Source organism: Cetorhinus maximus, chromosome 5, assembly GCF_964194155.1.
Source record: "Cetorhinus maximus chromosome 5, sCetMax3.hap1.1, whole genome shotgun sequence".
In the NCBI taxonomy this organism is placed as follows: Eukaryota; Metazoa; Chordata; class Chondrichthyes; order Lamniformes; family Cetorhinidae; genus Cetorhinus; species Cetorhinus maximus.
The window spans coordinates 34,428,770-34,456,398 of record NC_135883.1 but is presented as its reverse complement, the minus strand read 5'-3'; the positions used below and the strand labels follow the sequence as shown (position 1 = coordinate 34,456,398).

General features: G+C 41.0%; 2 protein-coding genes across 4 annotated transcripts in view; one reads left to right on the top strand and one right to left on the bottom strand.

Moving 5' to 3' along the window:
• The window catches only part of eipr1 (EARP complex and GARP complex interacting protein 1), a 76,998-nt gene extending 67,629 nt beyond the window's left edge, over positions 1-9,369 (bottom strand). Inside the window, exon 1 of one of the 2 annotated variants that reach the window (XM_078541692.1) lies at positions 9,177-9,369. In XM_078541692.1, coding sequence (XP_078397818.1) covers positions 9,177-9,218 — 42 coding nt within the window. In that variant the 5' untranslated portion in view covers positions 9,219-9,369. The remainder of the gene's footprint in view (positions 1-9,176) is intronic. The other variant, XM_078541694.1, reaches the window with a different exon arrangement.
• Positions 9,370-9,489: 120 nt separating this feature from the next.
• The window catches only part of trappc12 (trafficking protein particle complex subunit 12), a 77,120-nt gene continuing 58,980 nt past the window's right edge, over positions 9,490-27,629 (top strand). Inside the window, exons 1-3 of one of the 2 annotated variants that reach the window (XM_078541680.1) lie at positions 9,490-9,631; positions 18,804-20,063; positions 24,563-24,679. In XM_078541680.1, coding sequence (XP_078397806.1) covers positions 18,810-20,063; positions 24,563-24,679 — 1,371 coding nt within the window. In that variant the 5' untranslated portion in view covers positions 9,490-9,631; positions 18,804-18,809. Of the gene's footprint in view, positions 9,632-14,089; positions 14,217-18,803; positions 20,064-24,562; positions 24,680-27,629 lie in introns of those variants that run through there. The other variant, XM_078541679.1, reaches the window with a different exon arrangement.

Here is a 27,629-nt window from a genome sequence, read left to right as displayed (position 1 = left end):
ACATAACCCTATTTTCAATTGAAAGACCATCAGACAGTATCCTTTTCTATATCTATAAGTCAATTTAATCCACTTTAACTTTTGATTCTCTCTTTTTGTTTCCTCCTTTTTCCCCCATTTACAACAACAGCTTAACAGGAGCATCATAAAACAAAATATGACGCTAAGACACATGAGATATCAGGCCAAATGATCAAAGGCTTGATCAAAGAGGCAGGTTTTAAGGATTGTCTTCAAAAATTACTAGCAGGAAATATCTATCCTGGTCTTTGCCTTACTGACATAAACTGCTTTTCCGTATCCATGTGCATGCTCATTTTGGCTACTGCTCTGGACTGTGGGAGCATAGAATGTGACAAGGCCCGAGTGCTAACTAGGAATTTGGTGTAGTGGGAATTTGGTGCAGAGGGGGAGGGCGGTGCTGCTTTTCATATCTTTTTTTCCCCATCCTCTAGAGGCAGGTGAGTATTTAAAGCTTTAATTAGGTGAGTAGGGAGGTAACTGGTGAGTTTTAAAGACTTTATCTCTCTAAACGTGGGTGGTAGTTTAAATCAGTACTGGGGAGATTCTGGAACCAACTCTGGAACAGGATATTTTAGACCTGGTAATGTGTAATGATACAGGATTAATTAATTACCTAATAATGAAGGATCCTCTAGGTAAGAGTGATTATAACATGATAGAATTTCACATTCAGTTTGAGGGTGAGGAATCTGGGTCTGAAAGCAATGTTTTAAATGTAAATAAAGGCAATTACAAGGGTATGAAGACAAGGTGGCTAGAGTGGACTGGGAGAATGGGTTAAAAGGTAAGATGGTAGAGATGCAGTGGCAGACATTTAAGGAACTATTTCCTAACTCTCAATAAAGATATATTCCATTGAGAAAGAAAGACACTTCACGAAGGATGCATTACCTGTAGCCCACCAAAGAAGTCAAGGCAAATTGAAAGAAAAGACTCACAATTAACATCCCAGAAGATTGAGAACATTTTAGAAAAAAGCAAAGGATGACTAAAAAAAAGAATAAAGAGGGAAAAATTGGAGTATGAGAGAAACCAAGCAAGAAATATTTTAAAAATAGTAAAAAAACTTCGACAAGTTTATAAAAAGGAAGAGAGTAGCTAAAGTAAGCACTGGTCACTTAGTGGGTGAAACTGGAGAAGTAATGTTAGGAAACAAGGAAATGGCAGTTTGAACAAGTATTTTGTATCTGTCTTCACAGTGGAAGACACAGAGAATGTCCCAAGAATAGTAGGAAATCAAGAGGCAACAGGAAGGGAGGAACTTGAAACAATCATGATCTCTAGACAAAAAGTACTAGGAAATTTGATGGGACTAAAAGCTGACAAGTCCCCTGGACCTGATGACCTGCATCCTAGGGTCTCAAAAATGACTGCAGGGATAGTGGATGCATTGGTTGTGTTCTTCCAAGGTTCTTTCCCTGGATTGGCCCCAGCGGACTGGAAAACTGCATATGTAACAACATTATTCAAGAAAGGAGGGAAGCAGAAAGCAGTAAACTATAGGCCAATTAGTTAACATCTGTCAATGGGAAAATGCTAGAATCAATATTAAGGAGGTAGTATCAGGACATTTAGAAAATCAAAATACAATCAGGCAAGTTTTGTGAAAGGGAAATAGTATTTGATAAATTATGAGAGTTCTTTGAGAATGTAACAAACAGGGTTAGGAAAAGGGGCAACCAGCAGTGTATTTGGGTTTCCAAAAGGCATTCGATAAGGTGTCACATAAAATGATACTCCAAAAGATAAGAGGTCATGGTACTGGGGTGATATAGTAGCATTTAGGATTGGGTAACTAACAGGAAGCAGAGAGTCGGGATAAATAAATAATTGTCAGGCTGGCAAATCGTAACAGTGCAGTACTGCAGGAATCAATGTTGGGGCCTCAACTATTTACGGTCCACATTAATGACGTGGATCAAGGGACAGACTGCACTGTTGCCAAATTTGCTGATGGTACAAATATAGTTAGGAAAGCAAATTGTGAGGACGATAGAGAGAGTCTGCAAAGGGATATTAATAGATTAAGTCATTGGGCAAATATTTGGCAGATGGAGTATAATGTAGGAAAATGTGATGTTGTCCACTTTGGAAGGAAGATTTAAAAAGCAGAATGTTATTTAAATGGAAAGAGACTGCAGAATTCTGCAGCATGGAGGAATCTGGGTGTGCTTGAACATGAATCACAAAAGTTAGTATGGAAGTACAGTAAATAATCAGGTAGACAAAGGGAATGTTGACCACTATTGCAAGGGGAATGGAGTATAAAGGTAGGGGCAGAATTTTCTGCCTGTCAGGCGGGCAGGCCCGAGCCAATCTCTGGCAGGCGGGGAGACAATCCCCGCCGGAGAAGCGGGCCCCGCCGCCATTTAATGTGACGTCTTGCGTGAAGCGCTATGCACTTCCTGTGCAGGCGGGGCGTATTCCCCAAAAGCGAGAGTGTGCTCTTTCGTGCATGCGCACGAGAGAGCGCACATCTGCCTGAGGCTAAGCGCTGCCTCAGGGAGATCGCTTACACTTTTAAAAATATTAGAAATAGAGAAAAAAAAATTCCCTAACAAGTCCCCCTCGTGTGACATGTTCATAATTAACATAATAGCTTGATTAAAAATTTTAAAACCCTGCATGAAACCTCATCCCGCCCGTGGATGAGGTTTCATGTTTTATCTGTTTGCCGCCGTGGCTCCTGGCCTGCCCACCAACCTTAAGGTTGGACAAGCTTAGTACTTTAATTGATCTGTCAATGGCCTCAATTGGCCATTGACAGGTCGGCGGGCCCGCAGCTGATTTTGCTGCGCCCCCGCCTTCCTGAAAATTTAAATGGGCCGGGATGACGTCGGGGGTTCCGCCCAACATCATCCCGTGTTGGCAAGCGGGCCCCGCCCCCTGCTCGCTGACGGCAAAATTCTGCCCTAGGGAAATTTTGCTACAGATGTACAGGGCATTGGTGAAACCACACCTGGAGTACTGTGTAGAGTTTTGGTCTCCTTACTTGAGGGAGGATATACTTGTATTGGAAGAAGAGAAGGTTCACTAGAATGATTCCAGGGATGAAGGGATTGTCTTTTGAGGAAAGATTGAGCAGGTTGGGCCTATACTCAATGGAGTTTAGAAGAATGAGAGGTGATCTTATTGAAAATCTTATTGAAATATATAAGATTCTGAGAGGGCTTCACAGGGTTGATGCTGGATGTTTCCTCTCATGGGAGATTCTAGACTAGGGGGCACATTTTGGAAAAAAAGGGGTCTCCTGTTTAAGGCAGAGATGAGGAGTAATTTCTTCTCTCAGAGGGTCAGAATTCTCTTCCACAGAGAGTGGTGGAGGCTATGTCATTGAACGTATTCAAGGCTGAGTTGGACTGATTTTTAATTGACAAAAGAGTTCAGGGTTATGGGGGACAAGCAGGAAAGTGGAATTAAGGCCACAATTAGATCAGCCATTATTTTCTCAAATGGCAGAGCAGGTTTGATGAGCTGAATGGCCTATGAATGGTTCTTCTCTCCTGTCACCTTCCTTCCCCCACCCAGCCCACATCTTTCCCCAGTTTCTCCCATATCTCCCCTCAAGCCCTCTATGAACTCCACTTGTCCATGAGATCCACCTTCTGCTCCCTTGACCTTATTTCTGCCAAATTGCTGACCACCCAAGCAACCTTCCTTCAAAACTGCGAGGCCCTGATCATCCTGAAAGCCCCCCTGCAGACCATGAATTTCTGCACCTGTGCAGCTGTGCAATGTAATTTAAAGGAGCTGTGCATTTAAAATAGATTGCCCATGCACGCGACAAAAATTAGAGGGAATGTTGCACCCATCTTCCCTTCCTGGTCCCCACGTTAGCTGATATTGTTAAAGGTTTACTCTCCACAGAGAGTAAACTGTCTCCCTCCTCTTTAAATCTGCAGTCATCGCCTCTCCCGCAGCAGAGCAACAATGTCCTTGAAAACTACCGCCCCATTTCCAACCTGCCTTTACTCTCCAAAGTACTTGAACTTGTTGTCCACCTTCACGCAACTAAATGTTTGAACTCTTCCAATCATCCCTGCCACAATTCTAAAAGGACCCCCATCAAAGTTACAAATTATAGCTTTTGTGACAGTGATAGTAATGAACCATCCCACGTTATCCTTTCTTAAAATTTGTTCATTGAATATGAGCATCACTAGCAATGCCAGCATTTACTGCCCATTCCTAACTTCCCTTGAGCTACCTTCTTGAAACGCTACAGTCCACCCACAGTGGTACATCTACAGTGCTATTAGGATTTTCATTAGGTGTTGTCAGTTGGGTTTGAAACAACTGAATGGTTTCCATTTCAGAGGCCAGTTAAGAGTCCTCCACATTGCTGTGGGTCCAGAATGAATATAGGACAGGCTGGTAAGGGCAGCAGGCTTCCGTCGCTAAAGAACGATGGTGAATCAGCTGGGTGTTATGACAATCCTGCAGTTTCATGGTCACCATTACCAATACTTTATTTCAGATTTATTTCGTTGAATTTAAATTCCCCAGCTGCCCCTTGGTGGGATTTGGATCTTTGGATTATTAGTCCAGTAACATAACCATGAAACTACCGTTCCCGACATTGTATTACAGGTGACACTATGCTAACACTCTCAACCTGCCTGCGGTTGACCGCACCATCCTTGTCCAACACCTCTCTTCCGTCATCCAGATGGGCCCTCCCTGATTCCATTCCTATCCATCTAGTTATAGCCAGAGAATCACATGCAATGCCTTCCTGCACCCTCACCATTACTTCTGGTACCCACCAATAATGTATCCTTAGTGACATTGTCCAAAAGCACAATGTCAGTTTCTACAAGTGCACTGATGACATGCACGTCAACATCACCACCACTTCTCTGTTCCCTTGCCACCAACTCCATTTGTCTCCCTAGCCATGATGAGATTGAATCTGACCATTCACAACTTTGACACTCTATTTGACCCTGACAGAGCAGTTATGAGGTTGGAAGTGCCTATCATTAAGACCTCTTACTTCTACCTCCGCAACATTGTCCATCACTGCCCCCCTACCAGGATTTTATTTGCTTTTAAAACTCTCATTCCTGCCTTTGTTACTTCTATACTTCTCTATTCCAATATGCTCCTGGCCAGCCTTTCAACTTCTACCTTCCACAAACTTGAGCTCATCCAAAACTTGTTGCCTGTATCCTAACTCATGCTGAGTCCATTCGCCCATCACCTCTATGCTCACTGACCTACATTGGCTTCCAGTCGGGCTATACATTGATATTAAAATGATCATCACTGTTTTCAAATTCCTCCACAGCCTTGCCACTCCCTGTAATTTCCTCTGTTCTTACAAACCCCGTCCCCACCACAAGATCTCTGTGCTCCTCCAAGTCTGGTCTCTAGGATATCCCTGATTACAATCGCTTTACCAGCCTTCAACTGCCTAAGCCCTAAGCTCTGGAATTCCCATCATAAACTATTCTGCCTCTCTCTCTTTCAAGACATTCCTTAAACCTATCTCTTTGACTCAGCTTTTGGTCACCTGTCAGTATCACATCTTGGTCAACAATGCTCCTGTGAAGTGCCTTGGGTTGCTTAAAGGTGCTATATAATTGTTTATTGTTGTTCAATTGGAGGTCGCAATCATAATTTATTCTAAAAGCTAAAAGTGATTGGAAATTGACAGAAAGGTTACAAAATTCTGTCTTCTCCATCAAATAAGTTTTTGCTTCTTACTTTTATTTCTTGAAGTGTGACAGGCAGGAAATTGGGAGAGGTTACTATTTTTATGATATAGCAAGGTGGATGGATGGGCAATATTTGAGTCAACCGAGAACTTTTGACAGGATATCTAGCTTGTGAAATACTTTGAGTGGCATTTTTCTACACTCCCCAGAAGCTTGCTAGACAGTATAGGTACCAGAAATATTTTTGATCCTTTAGCAGAAAAGTCCATTGTAATTACTAGAAGGAAGAGGGCTGAAGGCCTCCATGCTGTCAATAGAGCTGATGCTTTTTCTAAAGCATCAATAATATTTCTGGTATGTTTGTTACTTTCTCCCATAAAAATAGCAAATTCCTACAAGAATATCAAAGGTGTGACACTTTCAAAAACAGAATAACTTTCAGAAAGCAATTGGATGTATACTTGAAAAAGGAAACTTTGTAGGATTGCAGAACAGGGGAGTGGGACTAATTTGATAGTCCTTACAAGGAGATGGCACAGGCACAATGAGCAAAATGGCCATCTTCTGAGCAGTACAATTCAATGGAAAAGCAGGAACATGGTGGATACATATACTCCCTATACACACTCCTTTAGTTACACAGAAAGCTCCTTTGCTTAGCACCTTGCTCTAACAGCGAGTCTCTTCTTAAGGTTTCAGCTAATTACCCTCAAAGTCTGGATTAAAATATTTTGTGCACAGAAATTCATAGAAAAAAAGTATCAAAATGTAACAGGGCCAAACGTTACATTAACATTTAATGTACTTAATTCAGAAGTACACTTTCAGGTTTATCACAAATGTGTCACATCACAAGGATAACCACCAGCGAAATACACAAAACAATTTGCAAATTTTTGCAGTTGATTCTCATTTTCAGTGTTAGACTTTCTGGTGAATTTTGGGTTCATCAAGGCTGAAAGAAGTCAATGTTCCATTAATTTTGACACTCAGTATCGCTATCAAAATAGAGACATAATGCTCTCTACTCACCATCTTAAACAGTGGCTAACCCATCATATATGCTGGAGGCTACTCCAAAATGGGGACTTTGGTTTTGCGCATGCTCAAGAGAGATCTCAATTTAATGTTGATTGGAAGATATAATTGGCACTTATTGATTTATACCAGCGACTGAGGACCCTGATGAATGCTAAATTTAGCCAGCCCTCATTGAGAAGGGATAAAGAGCATTTTTGTCCCAGCATAGGTTGAGCTAGTGCTGCATAAGATGTATAGTGATATAAAGCTCTTGTAAAGCATCTTGGGACACTTTTACTATGTTAAAGGTGCAAGTTGACATACATATAAACATTTCTCCTTCATGTCTCAGAACTTCTAAGCTGGCCTACATGCAAGATCCAGGACCAATTTGCGAGGTGGATTTACGAGCAAAAAATGTAAAAGATTCCAAGGCTGGAAGGAATGGTTAAGCATACTGACTGACTGCTCAGTACCTTGGTGGGGGAATTAGCTTCATGGTAGACATGGTGGGGTGGAGTAAATATATGTTCAATATGGAGACTTTAATTAGGTGTGTTAATAAATCCAAACATTAAAAATATTATGCATTGACACTGTTAAAGAATCAACAGACAACGCTCCAGAGTTATTGAATTAACAGTAAAAAAAAGACCTGCATTTATATAGCATTTTTCACAACCACTGAATGCCTGAGTCCTTTACAGCCAATGAAGTACTTTTAGTATAGTCACGGTTGTAATGTAGGAAATGCAGCAACCAATTTGCACACAGCAAGATACCATAAACAGCAATGCATTAAAGAGCACTTAATCTGTTTTTGTGATGTTGGTTTAGGGAGAAATATTGGCCAGGACAGAGTGGGCAGCTCCCCTGCTCTTTTTCAAAATAATGCCATGGGATCAAAAGGCAGAGCAGACTTGATGGGCGGAATGGCCTACCCCTGCTCCTGATTCATATGTTCGCGTGTATGTACGTCCACCTGAGTGTGTAGACAGGGTCTCAGTTTAACGTCTGAACCTTCGACATTGCAGCATATCCTCGGTACTGCACTGGAGTATCAGCCTTGATTTGTGCGTTTAAGTCCGAGAATGGGACTCAGAGGTGAGAGCGCCAACTACCTAACCATGGTTCACAAAGTTGAACATTGTTGTAGCAGAGAATTGTTACAGAATGAGACCTACCAAGTTACCCATTGCAAGGTTTTCATCGCAACTGCCTGCAAATCTCTGGTCCTAGATTCTAAGATATTATCTAAAAGGAAGTGATGAAATTTACCCAATACTAGAACTAATATTGCAACAACATTTTCATACAGTGTTCTGAATACTAATGATTGAAGAGGCAATCCAATGTGTTTTTGGAATAGAGAAGAACTGTTGGCAAAGGTTTGGGTCAAAGGAAAAGGTTGTTGGGTCTCATGACCTTTTCATATGTTCTTGTTCTTTTCATTCCCTTAAAATTACACCTTTTTTTTGTTTTCAAGTGATCATTCTTGAAGTATTATGCATCTAACTAGTGGGTGCCCCGATCCTGCTGAAGAGCACATTCACCTCCACAGCAGCCCCGATATCAGCTCCTGAATCACTGGCCCTGCCTGGAGACAGTCTGATCTCGGAAGACACAGATTGTCTCCTAAACACCAGTCCTCAGACCGACAGTCCACCTTTACTTTTTTTTAATTCATTTACGGGACATGAATGTTGCTGGCTAGGGCATATTTATTGCCCATCTCTAATTGCCCTTGAGAAGGTGGTGGTGGGCTGCCTTCTTGAACCGCTACAGTCCATGTGGTGTAGCTACACCCACAGTGCTATTAAGGAGGGAGTTCCAGGATTTTGACCGAGCGACAGTGAAGGAATGATGATATATTTCCAAGTCAGGATGGTGGGTGGCATGGAGGAAACTTACAGATGGTGATGTTCCCATCTATCTGTTGCCCTTGTCTTTCTAGATGGTAGTGGTCGTGGGTTTGGAAGATGCTGCCGAAGGAGCTTTGGTGAATTCCTGCAGTGTATCTTGTAGATGGTACACACTGCTGCTACTGTGCGACGGTGGTGGGGTGAATATTTGTGGATCTGGTGCCAATCAAGCAGGCTGCTTTGTCCTGGACTATGTCAAATTTCTTGTGTGTTGTGGGAGCTGCACTCATCCAGGCAAGTGGAGAGTATTCCATCACACTCCTGACCTGTGCTTTGTAGATGGTGGACAGGCTTTGGGGAGTCAGGAGGTGGGTTACTCTCTGCAGGATTCCTAGCCTCTGACCTGCTCTTGTAGCCACAGTATTTATGTGGCTAGTCCAGTTCAGTTTCTGGTCAATGATAACCCCCCAGGATGTTGATATTGGGGGATTCAGTGATGATAATGCCATTGAATGTCAAGGGGAGATGGTTAGATTCTCTCTTGTTGGAGACGGTCATTGCCTGGTACTTGTGTGGCTCGAATGTTACTCACCATAAAAAAAATGCCTACCTGAAACTCAAGCCCATAAATGACGGGGGCGTCGTCTTCCATCTTCTCTAGTTTCTCAACAAACAGTGGACCGGTTTTAAAAAAAAAACAAACTAGACGAGGCGGGGGGGGGGGGGGGGGGAACAACAATAACAAACCGCCCGACCCTCCCGGGTGAAAGATTTCGAGTCTCGCGGAACGGAGCCACGCGGCTTTCCGTCCGTGCGCTTCCGGTCTGGACAGCGCAGGCGCAGAGCTCGGCAGTGACGGAACAATCGGGGCGACGTCAGGTGAGGAACGCAAGGCGAGGGTGCCGGACCCATATCCCCTCCCACTCCCCAAACCCCAACTATTCCCATCCCCCACATACTGCCCACCCCGTATCGTGAACTCCTCCCCCCCCCCCCCATATACCGCTAGTCTCCATCACATGAGGAGGAGGAGGAGGAGCGGGCACCACTTCAAAGTAACCAAAGGTAAACCAGGGCTGGAAGATGTGGGTTTAAACCGGGGGTCGCGTGGGGGGGTGTGGTCAATGGAAGAGAAAGCCCTGGTCTGTCTGCTGCTTCCTATGGTGGGAGGTGGGTGGTCCTTGGGCATCTGTCTGGAAAATGGGATGATGATGATGATGGGGGAGGGGAGAGGGGAGTGAGGCTGACCTTAAATCCATGTGTTGATCGATCCCTTTCCAGTGAGAGATTGACTTGATGTACAATTTTCCGTTTTCACTTCACGCTCTGATTCCATGATCTTGCCTTAAAACAGCCCCGGGGGTTCTTCAAACCTCAGCTCTCACCCTTAGGGGCTGGTGTGGTGGACTGCCACTCTCCCCATGGACCCACTGTGTATAGCACTGAAGATACCCATGCTGGCTAGGTAAGCAGCCCCCCAGGTGTGAGGAGGAGGAGGAGGTGCTGGGCAGGACTCACTGAAGCAAGACAGAGTCCGAGAGATGACCTTTGAATTCATGATTTCACAAACAGATGACATTTAAAACCATAGTCCAAATTTGAGCAAATAATTTTAGTCTATGTAACCTTCCTTGGGGAAAAAAATCTTACCTTGGTATGACAGTTAAGCTGTGACATGAAGTTTCCAGTTGTGCCACTTTGAAATGCTTCCTATGTGCGTTGTCTGATTATAAATCAATAAGTTATGTTATGTAAAGTGTATTTGACTTCTCATGGATGTTGCTGATTATGCATTGGGTAATCTGTTAAATGTACTTATTTATATTCCCCTCCCCACTCTCCGTTTTGTTTTTAGTTTTCTTAATTTCTCTGTACCGAGCAACATTATCTGACAAGAGAGTAATAGGTGCTCTGCCACTACTTAGGAAGTATGTTGTTACCGGTCATAAGGAATAGGAGCAGGAGTAGGCCGTTCGGCCTATCGTGCCTGCTCCACCATTCAATAAGCTCCTGACTGATCTGATCGTGGCCTTCACTCTACTTTTCTTAATGTCTCCTATAATTCAATTCAATTGACTCCCTTGTCGATCAAAAATCTTTCTAACTCAGCCTTGAATACATTCAATGACCCAGCCTCCACTGCTCTTTGTGGAAGAGAATTCCACAGACTAACGATCTTTTGAAAGTAGAAATTCCCCCTCATCTCCATCTCCCCTTTTTAAACTGTTCTAGATTCCCCCATGAGAAGAAATATTCTCCTGGCATCCCTGTCAAGGGCCCTCCAGAATCTTATATGTTTCAGTAAGATCACCTCTCATTATTCTAAACTCCAATGGGTATAGACCCAACATGCTCAACCTTTCCTCATAAGACAACCCCTTCATCCCAGGAATCAGCCTAGTGAACTTTTTCTGAATTGCCTCCAACGCAAGTACATTCCTCCTCAAGCAAGTCATTTGGTGAAAAGTGACTTTCACCTTTGGTTTCATCAACTCTATAGCATTTCTTTAATCTGCATTCAATGGTATATTCTGATTGCCCAAAGATCAGGAGCTCTGTGTGTTGTGAATTATTTATGTGGCCTTTTAGTGTCACCACCTTGCTCTGTTTCAGAATTGAATTTGATTTAAATTGTAGACTCAAATGCAATTATACAAAAGAAATAAATTGTGTGGATTGAAATGTATCTGGGGAAATTAAGAGGTTACAAATTGAAAATTGAATTGCCTGATAAATTAATATTTGTAAAAGTCATAGCCTGGGTACAGTAGTCTAGTGGTTAAGGTACTGGACTAGTAACCCAGAGGTTGAGAGTTCAAATCCCACATTGCCAGGTTGTAAAATTTAATTCAATAAGTCTGGTAATTAGTGGCCTGGTACCAGAAGGAGTGCTGATGAAAACTGCTGGGTTGGTGTTAAAAACCCAGCGGGTTCACTGCTTATTGTCCTTCAGGTTCTAGGGACCCTTTACCTAAGTCTGGCCTACAAGCAAGCCACTCGATTGTCAGCATCACCTACACCTAAGAATGAAATACCAAAAGTTTACATATTAACTGGCGTCTTAGGACACTTATTTTTGTATCTTATCTGAAAGTTTTGATTGGAGCAGTTCAGAAAGAAATTCACTGCCATTTTTAGTGAAGGTTGCTGCCCATATCATTAAAGAAGAATTTCATGACCTCACCTTAAGGGAAATGCTACTCAAAATGCCTCCATTCTTTAGTGTGCCTGACAAGAGACTTGAAGTACATAAAGGGTGAGATGCAAGGACTGTAACTAGGTGAAGCTATGGAGGGATTTGAACATAAAGATGAGATTTGTAAAACTCAGGCATTACTGGACCAGGACTCAGTATCAGTCAGCAAGCATGGGGTAATGGGTGAGTGCATTAAGTATGTAGATAATCCTTTCTAAAGCACACACCATTATTTAGAAATTCATATGATTCTTTAGTTGCTTGTATTGTTTATACCAGGTAAAGTACGAGTAGGAAGTGAAGTGTAACTCGAGATAAAGATTGAAATTTAAATTAGGTGAAATTACAGTGCAGACTTTTAAAAGTGTAAGTGAAATAATTGGGTTAAGAGCTTAAGGTTATTGATTCTGGAGCTATTGGTAAATTCAAAAATCTTTCCTGACAAGCGGAAGTAATTGCTAGGTACCCTGCTACGCTTCGGCCTATAAGCGTTACAGATTTTATTATTACTATACCCTGAAATTGATAGCAGAAATTATGTAAAGCCTATTTCCTGATCATTGAGGTCTTTTTACCCCTTCAAAAAAGCTTGTAAATTCATTTTGTTACAAGATTTTTTTTTGATGGAATTAGAATTGCCTTGTCAGCAGAATAAAGATAATATGCCTAGGCTTTGGTTGGGCTCCTCAGGGACTTGGGGGAGATGTATGAAGGGTCTTGTATATGTTAACTGGGAGTTGGTGTCTCAAGCCTTGCTTGGATTCCTGCAGGGCACTGCAATCTGCTCATAGTTCCCTCTTCCTTGGGATCTGCTTTCTACCCTGCAGCTTGTAACAGAAACATTAAGAGTGACAAATTGCTCAAAGTATGCTAATTAAAAGTACCCAAGCCTCTCCCCTCCTTCCCAAAAAATGCAGTGACAATTGTTTTGAGAGACGAGAACAACAAAATTGAGATTAATCCTAACAGAACAGTAAGTATTACAATGGTATATTAGGAAAACCCCAAAATACTTTCCTAAATCGGGAGTTCAGAGCTTGGGAACTACAGTTCCTAGCGGGCCTCGGGCTTCCTGCCCATGCATCGGCCGGAGAATGGCTGCACGTGTGCAGTTCATTGATTTCACCCATGCGCCAGCCGGGAAAGGGGCCACACGTGCAGTTAGTAGTCTTTCTCGTCTTCAGGCCAGAAGCCAGCCCTGCGCACACGCGCAGAAGAATAGTGAAATAGCACGAAACTGAAGGTTTGATGGCCTGAAGAGATTCAAGAGAAGGTGTTCCAGGGAGCAGGATGTGGGGAAGGTCCCAAACAAAAAAGATCCCAGGCCAGGGAGTGGGGCAGAAACAGGCATGGCTGAAGATCTGCTTGGAAGGTGAAGCTCGATTGTACGCGAGATCCAGGTGAAAAGAATCTTAGACAGCGAGATTGAAACCTTGGAGGTGAATCCTGGTTGAAGCCGTCCGAATGAGAGTGATATTTGGAAGAGAATTCCCAGGTAAGTTTTGAACATGGAAATTGGAAACCCTCGTGAGCAGGACACCGTTTCAGTGAGAGCAGTTGGCTCATGGTGTAACAAATGTCTGGGTGGGTTGTTGAGAAATCCATAGAATCTGTTTTGGTCACATCTGTCATTTATTTTGGAGTGTGGTGTGGCTAACCACAGCGTGCTGGTTGGTTCACAGACCACATAGTTACCTGAATATTAGAATATAAGACAGATATGGTAAATTGTTTTACCTTTCCGAATTTGTATGTGTCAGGAAAGATATAGCTGGGGAAAAGGAATAGTGAATACTAGAATCATTTTCTTGCATTTCTTTGGGATCTTTCCAACCTTTTTGTTTAGTGTAATCTGGTTCATTTTTCTTGTTTCATAAATGTTTTACTCTTTGTGTTAAAAATTCATAAGCAGATTCCTGTGAATTTGTTCAGTAACTTACTCCCACCGTTTGTAAAATAAATTGAAGTTAGGATCTATCAAACCAGGTTTCGCTCTGGGATCTGACTTGTCAGCTGGGATCGTAACAATGAATTTACTCCTATAATTTCCCCACATGTTTAGTGTGACAAAAAAATAACATTATCATGGCATGTAAATGTTTAGAAACTTGTTCATTTACTGAACGTGATCCAGCTTGATATATTGCACAACAGCTGAGGAAACGGATGTAGGCGGAAAGGATCAATTCATAATGTAGTTACCTGTGTTGCCAATTCTGTTTACTTGTGAATATCCATTGTCTTCAAGACATAGTTACTAATGGGCATTAATTAGATTGTCCCCACAGCTATTAGATGGACAGTATGCTTGCTAGAACAGCTTAACCTGGTCCCAGAAAGAAGCCAAGCCATTCAAATCAAATTCAAACATCTTTGTCAGCTCTACTTGGGAAAGTATATCTTGGGTTGGCTTGCTCCAAATTGACAGCCTTTCTGAAGCCATCAGAGATAGAGGTAAGTCAACAGTGAACCACCATTTAAGATGGATTAGAGAAAATGCCTGAGATAAATGGAAGTCTGTTCACTCTTAGCATTGTGCGGTATATCTTTAATTTTTATACTATGTGATTGTATCATCAAGAGAGGCTATTAATATCTTAAAGATTTGAAGATCGAATAATATAATTCTTTTTTCTAGTGAATAACTAGGTTTTAAGGTTTGTGAGAAATGAAGGTTATTCTTTTTAATATTTTGGGTGAATATTGTGTTATTCTGTAAATAATGCTATATGTGTGTGTAAATGATTTAATTAAGCTGGGGGAAGATTATTAGAAGACATTGGGGGGCTTAAAACATGAAAGGATAGAGCTGTTAGGTTTGAGGTATAAGCGAAGAGATTGGATCTAACATTTGCATTTTTAGACAAGTTGAGAGTTTGTTTGAATATCAAAAGGGAGTCAGAGGTTCAAAGGAACATGTTTGCATCTTGCAGGAGTTCCATAGATAAATAGAAAAGAGTATATTACACTTTATTGACCTGAAAGCAAAGACAAGGTAGAAACATGAAAGATTTTATATTTGGAAGGAATTACGTTTCAAAGAGGTGTGAGAACATTGGAACCTGAGATGAAAGTGGGAGGGAAGATATTTTAGAGTTACTATGGAAAGTTTAAGGTAGCTGGAGCTGAAAGTTGTTAGCTGTTTTGTAAGACTAATTTTTAACTGTGCAACTGTAATCATGTGTGCTTAAGTTTCCTTTTATTCTTGTTAATAAAATGTTTACTTTTAATTTTTAAAATCCCAAAAGTGTTACGGGACTGCTTGCTGCTGAGATCAGTATGTCATCATCTTGTTTTCAGAAGACCAAAAAAAGGGAATGGCCCATAAGCCAAGTTTTCCTCTGGGATTTTGTTTGCATAGCAATTAACATCGGCTGTGGTCATAACAGGTTCATAAATCTTTAAAAATTCTACGTAGTCAAATGAGAGAACTTTGATGCTCTATTTAACACTGGGCAATGGATGATGCATGACAATTATTTTAACATTGTTACTTATTGAGTTGGAATTACCTAAAACTCAAGCAAAATATGTAGGGAACTACTGATTGAGGTTGTTGGGTATATAAATAATTTTCATAATGTTAAAATGGATTTGTTTCCAGTATTCCACGACACTCCATCATGCCAAATATTTAAGTGGAACTGTGATTGACTATTTTATAATTTTTTAAAAATGCTAGTGACCATCTTGCTAATTCTAAGTTATAGAATAACCAACATGTCATAGAGTCATTACAGCACAGAAGGAGGCCATTCGGCCCCTCGAGGTCATGCCGGTCCACTAGAGCAATCCAGTTAGCCTTGTTCCCTTGCTGCATCCCCGTTCCCCTGCAAGTTTATTCCTATTGTTATGACCGGTCCCCAGAAAAGGTTCCCCCAATTTGTTGTGATCCAGATGAGGTACCCCAAATTGTTATGCTCCAGTGAGGAGAGATGAACTGGCTCCCCTTCTTTATTCAACCCTATTGGTTGGTTGCAACAAGGTTAATTTGAAAAGAATCCCTTCCCTCGTGTATATGTTTTCCAGTCCAATGGTATATATGTTTAAAAAGAGCCAATTTAACCAGGCTTTCTTGAATCAAAGCGTGAGAAAAAAATAATAAAAATGCAACGCATATACACACAGATTAGAAGTGAGTCCAGAAATAAAAGTTTAAAAAGATGTATATGCATCAGCCTTTTGGCTTGCCCTTGAGGAGTAGATGGCGAAGTTAAGTTGGATGATTCCAGTAGAGCTGACTTTGGCAGTTGAGCAGTGGGTTTGGAAATTCTTGGTTCTACAGGTTTGCTGAAAGGATTTGTCCTGTTTCCTTTTTAACTGTGGCTTAGCTGACTTGTGACTTGCCTCCAGGAATCGGAGAGAGAGGATTTCTTTGACCTGCGAATGCAGGGATCCCTAGTTGATGTTCTTCAGCTGTGACCTTCACAGTACACCAGATCTGGAACACCAAAACTAGCATACACATACCAGGGTTGTAGTTGGCTTTTAGCTCTTTTTTTGTGTATGCATGGAATGGAAAAACAAACATGCCTTTCGCCCAGAAATTGCTTTCTTTCAACTCACGTTATGTCCACAGTCTGGGATATAACTCAACAGGAGATGGTTTCTGCCGAGATGGTAATTGGCCTCCATTATCTCCGCAACCCCAGAAGATTACAGTTCAGTTTTTGCACTGCATCTCTTCCTTTGAATTGTCTCTGTCTGAAGTTGGGCTTGACACCATTTTAGGTGCGACATTCTGTTATCTCTGGATTAGCTGGCCAAGTGTAATCCACATAGGAATTTCACAGCAAGCGGTTACTTTACAGTCTCAGCCAGCTTTTGTTTGTAGGTCCTTCTTAAAAAAACACGTCTTCCTTAAAAGTTCAGTATGTCCGTAAGTAATTTGGGACTATGATCCGTGGCCCTGACACCATCCACTTCCCTTCTGAAATCATTCATCATACCATAAGCTAATGGGAACAGCATTTCTTTGACTACTTTATCTAAACCTGCTGTAATCTTGTACATCCCTATCGAATCTTCTGTCAATCTCCTCTGTTCCAAGGAGAACAGCCCAGTATCACCAACCTAACTTTGTCGCTAAAATCATTTATCCTTGGAACCATTCTGGTAAATCCCTGCACTCTCGCAACCTTCCTTAAGAGTGGTAGCCAGAACTAGTGCTATTAGCTAGGCTGTGGTCTAACCAGAGCTTTATAAAGGTTTGGCATAACTTCGCTGCTCTTGTACTCAATAGCTCTATTTATGAAGCCCAAAAGCCCATATCATATAACCACCTGCCTCATGAGTAGATTAAGAAAAGTATAAAACGAATGATCTATGCTTGCTTCCTGTACAGCAAGTTTTTTTTTCCCTACGACAGGATCTGCAAGGCTGTGTGCAGCTGCAACTTGTGTAAACTTTCAAAGCCCAATGTGTTTGCATACTGACTGTACTAACTGTATTGTTCAGCCAAATCAGTGGTGTAAACACTTTAGTATCTGGAATTTTTAGACAGTTAACAAATTTCTAGTTGTCAAGTAACAAAACTGATGGGGCAAAAATGTTTTGGAAAGAGCCAGATCCAGTTGCAATGAATTTGTAGCTGAGGAGCATTAAACATTAAACTGACTGTGCCGAGGTATTTGTTATGTCAGCCATTTTGAATGCATGTAGATTGGTATATCTAAATGTCAGGTCAGCTGATGTGCAATATTCTGGTAACAATATTCAGCAGTTCTTTGGAGGTGTAATACACCAGTTAGCACCTACAAAATCTGCCAGTGGTGCCTATAGTCTTTTCATGGATGTAAAAGGAAAGCACCCAGGAAGGTGATTAGGTATTTGTTCCTCTTAATGACTTTCCTTCCCCCATTTTCCCCTTCTCTCTCCCCACACAGCGCCACCACACCCCAAAGGAAGGAAATTAGAAGGCATATCAACATAGGACATTGTTGCATGTTGAGCAGCAAGTAATATGGCATTGTAGTCACCTTGTGTCATTCCCTGGTTGAAAACCCAAGTCATGAAAGGGAAGATTTTTTGTTTAACAAGGCAAATTTAGAGGAATTGTTGTAATCCAATTAGACTTACAGGTGTACAGCATGACATTTGTAATGGGCAAAAAGTAATATTTCCAGTAAAATGTTACCAAGAAAAACAATTTCAAATATGTTAGTCAGTCTCAAGATACCACATATTGGACTCAGCTCATGATACAAATGTTAATTGCCTGGATTTTATGGTTGTAATGACAGCAAAACTGTCAGTGTTTACTGTCAATACAATAGTGAAACTGACAGTAATTTCTGGCATCCACAGTTAAATGTAGAAATCCGGAAGTTGCTGTCGGAGATTCCCCCAGTCCTCCACAGGGTGTGTTATTCAACTCCTGCGGATGGCAATTTTTAGAGTCACTTGAGTTGACATGAGCATCCCCGTTTTACACTTACTTGGTTGTAACTCCCTTTACCCTGCCCCCACGAAGCAAGGTCTGTCTTGTTCAATATGCTGTAATTGGGTTTATAATGGTATATTAAGTCATCATTACTGTTGAACCAACTATCTGACCTTGAAAAACTAATTTCATATTTGTGGAATGTCAAATTTCTCAATTGTGATGAAAATAATTCATAGGTTTTTAATTTTGTTTTCCATATTTCAGTTTCTACCTTAATTCCATACGTAATTCTCAATCTTTGATTTGCTGTCTGTAAAACAATTAAAAACAAAGGATAATCAGTGCATTTTACTTCCTGGTTTGCTGTCTGTGCACACTCTTGAGTGTGATTGGCTGTTGTTAGTGGATGCCAGTGATCTCCTACAGTTGGCATCAGAATCAAATTTAATGTCAGGAAAGGTGAAATCCAAAGCACAGAGATTATCTGTCTTCGGGGGCAGTTTTCATCAAGGTCAGTGGCGAGTGTCGTTACTTTGCCGCTGACCACAAAACCTGGGCCTTTGTATTTGTTTGCAGAATGTGTTGAATGTAACTTGCTCATAATGTTGCAGCTGAATTTTATGGACAGTTACTAAATTTATGAATTTTGGTTGCAGGAAAAGATGGAAAATCTTCAACTGGACTCTGAGGTTACTGATACCATAACATTCAACATTGGTGAGGAGATTAATAAAGAAGAGAATGTGAACACAGTGCTGCAAGAATCTCAAACTCAGCAGCAGCAATTGCTTTTTGGAACAGAAAACATTGACCTAGGTGCAGATGAATTCATTTCTGAGCCTACAGATAAAATATCTGATACATGTCCAATGAATCTCATGGATAAACTTAATGATCAGATGATGGAGAGTGTAATAATATCTGATTCACCTAGTAATAGTGAGGGTGATGCAGGAGATCTAGCAATCCTGCATGACTGTGAAGAGGCTTTAGAGATTGGGTGTGGTGATGTCCAGGCAGTTGATTCAGAGAATAAGGATTATAAAGAGACTTCTTCTGAAGACAGTGAACCTACAGATTCTGTAGTACACGATAATGATGAGAGGACTCTAACACAAGATGTAATGTCTGTCCCACAAAATCTGGAACTAGCAGTCGGGTCAGAAGAAGAGCATCAAGTAACAAATGAGAGTCTTGAAAATGGGTCAAAAGGCCAGGTTGATTCAGAATTTCAGGAAAAGCAGACCCTGATACCAGTTATCACTCAATTATCCAAGGATGAACATCTGCCCATGTGCACCATTTTCAGCCAGGACAATCAGTCTAAGGCCCAGGTTCTTGCACCTTTGAAAGCAGATGGTTATGAACCTCAGATGGTGAAATCTCCTAGCTTTGGGACAATTATTGACACTCCTAGTAAGCCTGCATTATTTGGGGTTCACCCTAGTCCTAGTCTAAGCAAATTTTTCACAGATGATGCCAGTTCAAGCTCATCAGCAGCAGAATTTTTTGACTCCTTTACATCAACCTCTTTCATTTCTGTTAGTAATCCAAATGCTAGTGCTTCAGTGCCTGATAGATTGTCATCACTTTCTTCCACTGGGATAGCCAGACCACATAATGGCACAAACCAATCTTTTATCGTAGGAAATGATGTCACACCTTCATCAGCATCATCTACTGAAATATCTTTATCACCTAAGCCCTTTTCCCAGCTCCAAGCAGCATTTGCAGGAAGCGATGATCCCTTTGCAACAGCATTGAACATGAGCGAGATAGACAGGCGGTATGATGCTTGGCTTCCGTCTGAGGAGACTAGGAAGATTCTCATTTCTGTAGCTACTCAGCAGTACAGCGCAGTATTTATAGAAAAGGAGAAGTTGACCATGCCAGGCCTGAAGTTCGACAATGTGCAAGTAAGTCAGTTTTTGTTTGTGTTAAAAATTAATTTTACCACATTTGTGACATCAGAATCTGTTCCAGACACATTTCACTGGGCAAAAAATTTATGTTTCTTTGAAGGGAGATGCTATGGTGTGCGTATGAAAAATTCTAAAAGGAAGCCAACCTGCTGTTTTGTTTTTTTCCACTTAAGCTTGATAATGTCTTTGTTATTTTCAGATTGGGTTAGTTACTTAAATCTTCATACGTATTATTGTCTTTGTCTCCTTCCAATTAACTGCAACTTGGGTAGCATAAAGTAAACTGTGAGGCTTTATTGCATTTCTGATAATAAATTATCTCTCCATAGGTGCATTGAGCCCTGCCAGGCCCTGAGCAGAGGATGCAAATCACCTTTGTAAAACACTTAAAATTAGGACTTTGTTCATTAGGGCAGAGGTGGTTGAGGAGTAAATTGATAGTTTAAAATTGTGAAGGGACGGGACAAAGTTGATAGAAGTTCTGAAGATGAGTCATACTCGACTCAAAGCATTAACTCTGTTTCTCTATCCACAGGCACTGCCAAACCTGCTGAGTTTTTCCAGCACTTTCTATTTTTTATTTGTAGATAGAAAAAGATTGTTACCAGTGATCGAGGGATCTAGAAAAAGGGAACATAAATGTAAGATTAAATGTAGGAGATTTAGGCTAGAGAACAGAAGAAGCTTTTTTTTAAACACAAGGGGATGTAAGGTTGTGGAATGAAATACCAGAGTTAGTGATTGAAGCAGAGACCATGTCAACATTTAAGATTGATTAGAGGTGGTTGAAAGACAAGGGATAAAGGTATATGGGAACAGAATGGCATATGATATTAGGACTACTGCTCATTTTGTTTTGTTTTGACTGAAGAGCTGATTTTCTTCCTGTAATTCTGTGTAATTAGTTCTTTCTTGAGATATGTAAGCTGTTTCTTTTTTTTTAGTGTTCAGCTCACTGTAACTTGGAACAAAGATTTGGAAGTATGCTTAAGTTCTTAGTTAGTAAGATCTGTGATGTGGACAAGAGTGCAGGTAAAAGAGGGCAATTAACAGCAGTGAAATGAGGAATTCCTTATTGAGAAAAGAATGATACCACCACACCTAGTGGAGGAAATTACATAATTAGGGAAAAGCATCTTGATTTGAGCCATAGCTCAAGTGGTGCATTGTACTTCAGGGTTTGGGACATAAGTTGTGGAAGGAGAGAATGATGACACTGGCAAACTATTAACTTAAAGCTGCTTTGGATCATGAATGCAAGGTGAGCAGAAAGATGGAGAGCTTGAAGTATTGTAATATACTGTTAATGAGAAATGTTAACACCCAATGGTTGAATGAGCAGATGAGGGACAACTGAAAGGCGGGAATGGAAATATTAATTTGCAGGTGGTCAGCGAATGTTTGCCTTATGCAATGGCTACAGTGGTGCATTGGATTTGCTGTTCAGTAATCTACCAGAGCTGATGAATAGTCTGAAGCTTTATGAATATGTTGGATATAACAGTTGTTATATTGTTAGACTGAATTTGATATTAGCTGAGGCCAGAAATAACATGTACTGCTATAATACTTTGGGACTTTAGAACTGCAGATTTTGCACCTAGAAGAGGCTTGAGAGGTAAAGAACAACAACTTGAATTTATATAGCATCCTTAATATAGATAATGTCCCAAGATGCGTTTGGGGGTGGGAGGGCAGATTACCTGATAAAAGAATGGATGCCAAAGGGAAGTTAGGAGACTGAATTGAATGCTCAGATAAAAATATATGTTTTGAGGAGGTTTTTTTATAATGGTGGAGAAAGAAGAGTTTAGAGTGGAAGTACCCTAGAGGTGTCAGGACAAGTAGCTACGGGTTTCTATCAACAGTGGAGCAAAGGGAGAGCAGGGTGCACAAAAGGCAAAAGTCAGAGGACTGAAGGTTGTGGAAGAGGAGGCTGTTTTGATAGGAGGGTAGGATGGGACCAAAGAGGTATTTAAATTCAGAGCAACAAGAGGAACCCCCCAAAAAAACAACTAAATTAAGAGCAGAAGGGAGACAACAAACAGGCGTTTCTATTTAAGGATAAATTGGATTTAAAAACTATTGCAGATGACCAGGATAGGGCAGTAGCATTGAATAGATTCTTCATCAGTTTTTTGTACAGAAGACAATTCCCAGCCTGTTTAAGTGGGGTTAAGCGATTCAGAACACACAAAGAAGTTATGAAAGAATGTGTTACAGAGAACTTGCAAAAGTTTAAATGTGGAGCCCATAAATTGGGGGGCGGAGTTGGGGGTGGTGGAGCACAAGCTTAATAATTGCAGTTTAACTGCCCTAATCCATATAGAAAACAACTGGAGCACATAATGTGGAAAGCTATGAATATATAAAGGGTAGATGCTTATAGTGAGTAGTCTGCATGGTGTTAGAAAGTAATAATTCAATCCTGCTGAAATTGTTTTTTGAGGTAAATATGCCAGTGGATGAGAGTAATCCGGAAAATGCAGTTTCCTTGGATTTTTGAGGGTTTTTATGAGGTTTCTTGTGAAAGTAAGGAAGGTTACAGCACTTGGAATATAGGATTGAGAACGATGTAAAACACAAGGATGGTAACAAATGGAAATTACTCTGAGGAGGAAATAGCCAGCGATTTACCAAAGGAAAATTATAAGGCCCCAGTCTTCACAGCCAAGTGATAGAAGGTGCCATTGTCAGTGCTTTCAAATGGCACTTCCTCAGCAGTAGCCCGATTGCCAATGCTCAATTTGAGTTCTGCCAGGGCCACACTGCTCCAGACCTCATCACAGCCTTGATCCGAACACGGACAAAAGAACTGAATCCCAGAGATGAGATGAGATGACTGCATTGACATCAAGACAATGTTTGACTGAATGTGACCTTAAGGAGCCCTAGCAGAATTGAAGTCAGTGGGAATCAGGAAAAAAACTGTCTACTGGTTTGGTCATACTTAAAACAAAGGAAGATGGTTGTAGTTGTTATAGGCCAATCAACTCAGCCCCAGGACATCGCTGCCTGAGTTCCTCTGGTTGTGTCCTAGGCCCTAACCACCTTCCTCCAACTAAAGATAGAAGTGGGAATGTTTGCTGATGATTGCATAATGCTCAAACCCTTTGCAACTACTCAGATACTGAAGCAGCCCCTGCACATAGCAAGGCTTGGGCTGATAAGCAGCAAGGGGACATTCGCGCCACGCAAGTGTCAGGCAATGACCATCTCCAACAAGAGAAATTCTAATCATCTCCCCTTGACATTCAACATTACTATTGTCCACTATCAACATCCTGGGGTTTACCCTGAACTGGATTACCCTGAACTGGACCAGCTACAAGAGCAGTTCAGAGGTTGACAATTCAGGGACAAGTAACTCACCACCTAACTCCCCAAAGCCTGTCCACCATTTACAAGGTACACGCCAGGAGCGAAATGGAATACTCTCTTCTTGGCTGGATGAGTGTAGCTCCAACAACACTGAAGAAGCTCAACACCATCCAGGACAAAGCAGTCCGCTGGATGGGCACCCCATTCATCACCTTAGACATTCACTCCATCCAACACAGATGCACAGTGGCAGCAGTGTGTACCATTTACAAGAACCACTGCAGCAACTCACCAAGAATCCTTCGACAGCACCTTCCAAACCCGTAACCTCTACCACCTAGAAGGACAAGGGCAACAGATGCATGGGAACACCACCACCTGCAAGCTCCCCGCCAAGCGATGCACCTTCCTAACTTGGAACCATATCACAATTCCTTCACTGTTGCTGGTCAAGATGCAAAAACGTGCTTCCTAACAGCACTGTTGGTGTATCTGCACCAGTTAGAGCATAGCAGTTCAAGAAAGTGGCTCACAACCTCGAGTGCAATCTGCTCACGTCCCATGAGTGAATAAAAAGGAATATTACAGAGAATCACACATTAGTTTTCAGAAACAATATAGTTTATTGGGGAGGGATAATTGAATTAACATACGGATGCAATTTGTTATCCATTTTGAAGTCATATATTCTGTCCTTATCTGTATACATTACTTTGGCTTTATATTTAAATAGCAAAGCATATGGCAATTTGGGAACCGGAGAGTGTTTTCCAACAGTTGAGGCTTAGGAGATGCAAATCTGAAATACTGTGCCACCACTGGCAGGCGGATACGTTTACATGGATAGTTTGTCTTAGAAATATGGGCATGCAATTTATAACGAAGTTGACAAGAAATGGAGGCAGTATTAGATTTTTTTCTAATATAGCTGTTCTTACAGTTTGTATGAGGATCATTCTTATACATTTCCTACATTAACTGTAACTGCTCGATTTTCAACATGGATAGAAATTATTCAAAATCAAATTTTAAAAAGTTAATTTGCTACATTTGCAACATTATGTGCAATTTAAAGCTTCAGGACGGAATGGAAGATAGCTTTTCAAAAGCAGCTTCATCTGGCATAAATGACTCATTAATCAAACTGTGTGGATGTGCTCTGATCCTTTCAGGGTGATGCCGTCAGGGAAGTAATGCTGCGGTTTTTGGGCGAGCAGGCTGCAATGAAGAGACAAGCTTTGACTGCAAATGCTGTGGAGCAGTCCTTTGTGGGACTCAAGCAATTAATAGTAAGTAAAGGGTCCTCCATTTACAGTTTTATCTTATGGATGTAAGGAAACAGTCTTTCCTTTAAATATTCTAAATTGACATTGCCATGAATGTTTTGTTACCTGTGTGTAGTGGGGGAGTTCTCATTAACAAGCAACAATGTTTGTTTGTCCTTTTTGGCTTATCTGTTCAGTAAATTGAAGGGACTTTTGTGTTAAGAGAACATATCATTGAATGCTGTTTGATTTGTCCTCCACATTTACCAGAAAATTAAACTGCTGACATCAAGCTATTCTTGACCCCAGCACCTATAACACTCAAATCACCAATATTCACCAATAGAATACCAAGACTTAAAGAATTAAATTATGAGCTTAGGTTACATAAACGTGGCTTATATTCTGTTGAGTTCAGATCTAATTGATGTTTTTAAAATGATAAAGGGACTGCATTGGGTAGATTCAGAGAAACAATTTCCTTTGGCGACGGAATCCAGAAAAGGGGGGCACATTTTTAAAATTAGAATTGGATACTACAGAATGTGGCTACTTGATGCATCGTGCCTGTGCGTGGTCTTTGAAAGAGCTGTCTAATTATCTCACTTCTCTGCTCTTTCCCTGAAGCCATGCAAACATTTCCTTTTCAAGTGTATATATTTATACATATCTAATTCCCTTTTGAAAGTTGCTATTGAATCTGCTTCTGCCACACTTTTTCTGTTTTAGTTTAATCTCAATTGCTTTAGTCACCCAGGCATCTGTAGCTTCGGATATCTTTCCTTTCTCCCTCATCGCACTGTGTTTAGTTTAACTATTGCCCCTTTCATGACCTTTCATTTACCTTTCAATCCTAGTTTGCAATTGACCTGAGCCAGATCCCTTTTTAACTTGCTAAAATCAATTTTCCTCCATTTGAGCGCCTTTACCTTGTCCTTTTTCAAAACCACGCTAAACATAATGTTGTTGTGATCCTTGTTTCCCCAGATGCTCTCCCGCTGAAACAAAGTTTTCTTGCCCCATTCCATTCTCCAGGACTAGATTCAGCACTGCTTCCATTCTTGTTGGGCTGGAAGCATACTAATCAAGAAAGTTCTCTGCAACACGTTTAAAGAATTCCTACCCTCCCTCCTTGCCTTTGCACTTTTTAATCTTGGTCTGTGTTAGGTCAGTTGATGGCCCCCATTATCACTACCCTATTGTTCTTGCAGCCTTCTGAAATTTGCATGCAAAAAGCATTAGGGTTTATTTCTAGAGGGATAGAATTAAAAAGAGGGTAGTTAGGCTAAACTTGGTTAAGCCACACTTGTAGTGTACAGTTCTGGTCACATAAAAAGCATATGGAGGTGCTGAGAGGGTGCAAAAGAGATTTACAAGCATGATACCAGAAATGTCATTTCATACTTGGCAGGAATGGTTGAACATGCTGTGCCTCTTTTGAAAAGGGAAGGCTGAGGGGTGGCCTTATAGAGGTCTTTAAAATTATGAAAGGTTTCGTTAGATTGGACCCTGGCATTGCGTTTCTAAGCAAACATCAATATAAATAGTCACCGAGAAATCAAATAGGGAATTTGGAAGTAACTCCTTTACTCAGAGCATGGTGAAAATGCAGAACATGCTACCACAGAGAGTGGTTTAGGCAAAAAGTATGGATGCATTTAAGGGGAAGCAAGATAAATATGAGAGAGAAAGGCCAGGGTTAAGCTGATAGTTAGATGAGGAAGTAGGGGAGGCTCGAGTGGAGAACAAATCGACATAGGCTCGTTAGGCCCAATGATCTGTTTCAGGGCTGTGTATTCTATGTAATTCATGGTAAATAGTTTGATATACAGATGATCCATGATCTAATGGAGTGGCAGAAAAGATGCAAGGAGCTATATTACCTACTCCTGTTCCTATTTTCCTGCTTGACTGCATGCATTTTAATACTTTTGTTGCTTTTATCCATAGTTGATGTATATTCAAGATAAAGTAATAAATGTAATTACGTTATATTACAGGAACCCTCAATATCTAGCAACTGCTGTAGAACCATTTTAAACTATCGATGGTGATTTTCTTCCTGTAGGTGTTTATTGTTATAGCTGTTCTGCCAGTGAAACATTGTTTAGACATTTCAACAAAGGTTACAGCTGAAGTTTCCGGAATTAGAAACTAATTAAAATTAACAATCAAATGTTGCACCATGGAAGTGCAGGTTTGGCCCTGATCTTAATGAGGTTGTTGGGGTAGAAGTGGCAATTGGAAATAAAATTTCCCTGCAAGAAGAAAATTCAGCTTTGTATTATGCTTTTTGGTAGAAAGAATACACCTTGGAATAAGAGTCTAAAAGGGATTTAGGTGCTAAGAAATCGAGGGGTACAGATATCGTCATCGTTGGTTATTGAAGATGGCCATTTCTCGATATGTAGAGTCATCTGTTGTGTGTCCTAACCTGGCTGTGGAGCTCAATTACAGACCGTCATGGCTTTCCACAGTGCAGGGAAGGATGAATTGACTGATTTTGTTAGGACTGCCTGGCCTAGCTTATCTATTGTCCTTTGCTGCTGCTTTTCTGTCCGAAGGAAGCAACTACTTGAGATCACTCCCCAGGTAGTTTTTTCTTATGTGTTTTTCTCCAAGTCCATGGTAGACTTGCAACATTTCTTCAGGTTCACTTTCAAGGAACCCTTGAACCTTAATCTTGGCCTACCTCACAGGCAGTATCCAAGTTTAAGTTGTGAATACTGTACGTGACCACCTTAGGGATTTTAGCATCAGTTAAATGTACTACATGTCCACTCTATCTGAGCTGTCGCTGACTCATTCTTCAGGGCAATGCCTTAACCAATCAGGGTCAAGCTACCTGGTTTAAATATCAAACAATGCTTGGCAGTGAACTGTCAGTCACCATCAGTGGTGCATTCTCCATGACAATGCCACTTGCCAACCAATCAGCACTGTCTTCACACACAGTAAAAATTGTTTTTCCCCC